The sequence below is a fragment of the Podarcis gaigeae genome, assembly GCF_964106915.1.
Source record: "Podarcis gaigeae genome assembly, chromosome: 13".
NCBI lineage: Eukaryota > Metazoa > Chordata > Lepidosauria > Squamata > Lacertidae > Podarcis > Podarcis gaigeae.
In genome coordinates, this window is record NC_139689.1 from 11653877 (window position 1) to 11659019 (window position 5143).

Sequence of the window (5143 nt, forward strand, 5' to 3'; positions counted from 1 at the left end):
CCAAACGCCTGGCTGACAAAGACCACTTGACAACTGAGTTACAGAATCTCTCAAATGTGTTAATTGCCAATGGATACCAGCAAAACAGGATTACGAAGCTAATCCAAAAAGAAACACCCCCCAAAAACCAAGACACAGAAGAAAACAATGGCATGGCCCTCCTTCCTTATATCAAGGGCACTACAGATAAAATTAGCAAAATCCTCCATAAACACAATATCAAAACAGCCTTTTGCACCAACCAAAAAATAGCCAATATCCTCAGAAACCCCAAGGATAAAATCCAGTTGGAAAACCAAGGGATCTATGAAATACCCTGCAAAGTCTGCCCAGCCACGTACATTGGACAAACAAACAGACGAATAAATGCACGTATCGCAGAACACAAGAATGCCGTCAAAAAAGAAGAAAAAACTTCCTCTCTTTTCCAACACATGAAAGAAACAGGACACGAAATTAATTTTGCAGATTCCAAATTGCTCTTTAACACGGAACATCACCACAAGAGAATAATCATGGAAGCCATCGAGATAGAGAAACACCCTCACAACATGAACAAGCGTGACGACACATCCCGCTTGCCAGACATCTGGAAATTAGCCCTCCCCACAAAAACTGACACCAGATCCAGAGGCACACAGAACGCCAACACCAATCAACCACACCAGACCCAAACCCAGACCCTCTCCACAGATGAATTACTGACACCATCCAGTAGCCAATCCATGGTGGCACCTCCGGATGCTGCACCCCCCTGCAATCCCTACACAGATCTGGCTGACACTAGCCACAAAACCACAGCTCGCCCCTATACACGAAGCCAAGCCAAAGCACAACTAAGTGCAATACAGCCATCTTCTCAGGAAAACTCTTCACAAAGTTCAAGAGGTCAAGACACAAAGACTTTAGCAACTAATCCACACCTAATGACCCACCTAAGTGGTACTCAGGATATCACTCAAGAAATCACTCAAGGTATCTCTCAAGTAATTAAGGAACAAAAGAAGAAAAGGCACACTAGCCTGGGAACTTCCTCTCTGCCCAGAACATTGGAGGCTAGACACCACACCCCCTCTACAGTATTTATAGGAACTCAAACATTGAGATCCCGCTCTGTTCCAGTAACAAGAAGCCGAAAGCACCAGCCTGAAGATGACGAGTGAGACCTCGTCGAAACGTCGCCTAGACACCCCAACTTTTACACGGGAAGACACCCGAGGACACCAAAACCTGCATATATATATATATATATATATATATTTGCTTTCGTAGATTTTCACGGGTACAGGAATGCAGGTTTTGGTGTCCTCGGGTGTCTTCCCGTGTAAAAGTTGGGGTGTCTAGGCGACGTTTCGACGAGGTCTCACTCGTCATCTTCAGGCTGGTGCTTTCGGCTTCTTGTTACTGGAACAGAGCGGGATCTCAATGTTTGAGTTCCTATAAATACTGTAGAGGGGGTGTGGTGTCTAGCCTCCAATGTTCTGGGCAGAGAGGAAGTTGACTTTAGCAACTAATCCACACCTAATGACCCACCTAAGTGGTACTCAGGATATCACTCAAGAAATCACTCAAGGTATCCCTCAAGTAATTAAGGAACAAAAGAAGAAAAGGCACACTAGCCTGGGAACTTCCTCTCTGCCCAGAACATTGGAGGCTAGACACCACACCCCCTCTACAGTATTTATAGGAACTCAAACATTGAGATCCCGCTCTGTTCCAGTAACAAGAAGCCGAAAGCACCAGCCTGAAGATGACGAGTGAGACCTCGTCGAAACGTCGCCTAGACACCCCAACTTTTACACGGGAAGACACCCGAGGACACCAAAACCTGCATATATATATATATATATATATATATATATATATATATATATATATATAAAGTTAAGGGGAAAACACCTAATAACAACTCAACAGGCACTGTGCATGCTCGGGGTCTCAGGATGCTGACCTTGTCTAGGCAGTGGCGTAGCGTGGGTTGTCAGCAACTGGGGCAAGGCAAGTAATTTGCGCCCCCTAACCCATGGATTTGCGCCCCCTAACCCTAACCCCCAGATGTTGCGCTCGGTGTGGCCGGGCCCCCCTGCACCCCCACGCTACGCCACTGTGTCTAGGGCAGGGAGGGAGTAGGCAGGGGAAAGGAAGAAAAGACAGAATATCTCAGTGGGTACAGAATGTGACTCTTATCTGAGAATTGTGGGTTCAAACTCCACATTGGGCAAAAGATTTCTGCATTGCAGAGGGTTGAACTAGATGACCCTCATTGTCCCTCCCTTCCAGCTCTACAGTTGTAAGATTCTATGACTAGGAAATGCAGCGCAAGAATTCTCTGATCCACAGTACTGTACAACCTTTTTATTACAGACCCGTTCTGTCTTTCCCCGCAACAACCCCCCCCCCCTCGATTCAGTGATGTGATTCTTTACTTAACAATATGGCTGTCTCCAAGGAGGCACTACAAAACTTCTGGGGTCGAATGAGCAGATTTTCAAATTCCATAGGAAACACATGAAGCTGCATTAAAGTAAAGGTAAAGGGACCCCTGACCATTAGGTCCAGTCATGACCGACTCTGGGGCTGCGGCGCTCATCTCGCTTTATTGGCCGAGGGAGCCGGCGTACAGCTTCCAGGTCATGTTAACTAAGCTGCTTCTGGCAAACCAGAGCAGCGCACGGAAACCCTGTTTACCTTCCCGCCACAGTGGTACCTATTTATCTACTTGCGCTTTGATGTTCTTTCGAACTGCTAGGTTGGCAGGAGCAGGGACCGAGCAACGGGAGCTCACCCTGTTGCAGGGATTCGAACCGCCGACCTTCTGATCGGCAAGTCCTAGGCTCTGTACCCGCGTCCCAAAGCTGCATTATGCAGAGTCAAAACCTTGGTCCATCCAGCTCTGTAGCGTCCACTCTGACTGGCAGAAGCTCTCCCGGGTTTCAGGTAGGAGTCTCTCCTAAACCTACCTCGAGGTGCCAGGAATTGATGCTCTACCCTTTCCTCTTAAAATGCGCCTGGCTTCCATTGGGCTCACACCCAAAACCTACATGTAAAACAGGCATGATAGCCACTATACTATAGCACCCACAAATTCCAGGGGGACAGGAACTCTGCCCTAGTTAGGCAGTTAAAACACTACATGAGCATAAAAAGTTTGGGAGTTTTAGAAGACCCTCCACACTCCCTAACTGTCCTCTCCCTACCGATAGATCAAGTACCGGTGGGGCAAAATGCTGTTACACCAGATAATTATTTACATAACCTTTCTAATCTAGAAGACAACCTGATTTTTTTAACGATGAAGACCTCGCTTACAGAAAATAAACAACACTGCCCCCCAAGCTCAAAGACACACTGAGAAAAATAAAATTGACTTACCCTGCAAAAGATGGGGAAGACATGATTCTATTACTGTACTCTCTCCCCTGAGAGTTTCCCCAAGCAGCCTCCCACCCAAGTTTCCTCTCACTTGCAACAGATGAGAGCACTTTATATTGCTTCCTGGTTCCAAACAGTGTATCTCACCTGCTCCTAGTCACACCATCAGGAGCTGTTAGGGAGGTTGTCCTAATTTCATACCTTTTGAGCTAAATGTACTAACAGGATGCTGTGAATCAAGAGGAGATCTGTATGGATCTAAATTTTTACACGTTGTGTAATTGGGTTTTATACCTTGCGAACAGCTTTTAAGTGGTAAAAGTAGTAATTGCCTTCTCCTGTTCCCACATTCTCTACTTCTTTTATTCTTCAGGAATTTACAAAACTTCTGCTTGCAGGCTTGTGACCTTTTCTTTTTCCTCTCCCCAGGCACCTCCTGCCCTGTGCCTTTCACAGACAGGAATTCAGCAGGTAAAGCTTTCCCCCTGCATTGAGATGCAGCTCCAGGAAAAGCTTCTGCTGCTGAATTTCTGTCTATTAAATGCATGGGAGCGCTTATGAGGAAAATAAGTTGGCTTACAGAAGATAAAACAGTAACGTCAAAAAAAGTTTACAGCACTTCTAACTGATTTTATCTTTATTGTAGCTTTTAAACTTTACTGTACTGACTATGGTGTTAAGCGGCATATAAATTGCTCCAATAAATCAGTAAGATGCTTAAAAATATTAGGGTGGTATTAACAGGCTTCAGCTCTGTGCCTTGAATAGTGGCAAGACAGTCAGACATCCAACAGGTGCAGTTTTGTTATCTCTGTGATGGCAAAAAAGCAGCTCCGGCTTGACACTTCTATATATCGCATGCAATAAATATTAATTAATTTATGTATGGTGCTTTTCAACTGTGCTTCAGCTTATAATTGCAACCTGGTTTATAATATAAAACCAGTGGGTAAAAATTGCAACAACACACAGCGTCTTTAAAACAGCAACAATTTAAAAATTAAATGACCCATCACAATAAAAATTACAGTGGCCAGGTGGAAAAGAAAGAAGGGCAGGGAACCTGCTTCTTTAATAGTTGTCCAGAAGAAGATCTTTCAACAGGTGACATGCTACATTTACTAATTCCAGCTTCTGCATGACTTTTAAAGGTGCAGTAGCCCTGGCATTTTTTTTTAAAATAAATCACCCCAAAACCATTCAGTTAAAGTTAAACCAAAGAAGCTACATTGTGCGCAGCTACTGGAGTGGGGGTGGGGAATGATATGGAAATGAAATTATTCCTAGATTTATAATCATGGATATGATTCTACGATATAGAATTATGTTTAATACATCAAAGTAATCGCTTCCCCGTTACGCAAAGCAATCCTCTATGTGGCTACTCAGAAGTTAGTCCCATTGACCCAGGTAAAGGGGTAGAGCATTGCAGCCACAGTTTTATCAAAGTTAATGATTTTTAAATGAAATAGTTAAAAAAGGGAAAGTATCGTAAGAGATAGGATTGGGCAGGAAATGTGTCAGCTTCTGAGTCGCACAGAGCGCTTCTCAAACAGGCACAAGGGGAAGCTCATTCATTCGCTGCTACGCGTATCATTCACCGCCTTTCAGAGCGTCACTGGAGTTAGGCGGGGGCTTAGAATGCTCGAAACCAGTCGGCTACATCGACCTATGCGATTGGACGAGGTGCATGTCAGTCACACCATCTTCTGCGGACGTCACAATCGAATGCACGGAGCGAAGGCGTGGCAGAGTCCAATCCGTAGTTTCT

At 44.8% G+C, this 5143-nt stretch overlaps 1 protein-coding gene across 2 annotated transcripts in view; it reads right to left on the reverse strand.

Annotated features, from left to right (window-relative positions):
* LOC310828801 (uncharacterized protein) overlaps positions 1-3584 on the reverse strand; it is a 29713-nt gene extending 26129 nt beyond the window's left edge. Inside the window, exon 1 of one of the 2 annotated variants that reach the window (XM_083706680.1) lies at positions 3520-3584. Coding sequence is in view for 1 of the 2 variants with exons in the window: in XM_083706679.1 (XP_083562805.1) it covers positions 3373-3395 (23 nt within the window). In the remaining variant the exon portion in view is untranslated. The other variant, XM_083706679.1, reaches the window with a different exon arrangement.
* Between the last annotated feature and the right edge of the window lie 1559 nt (positions 3585-5143).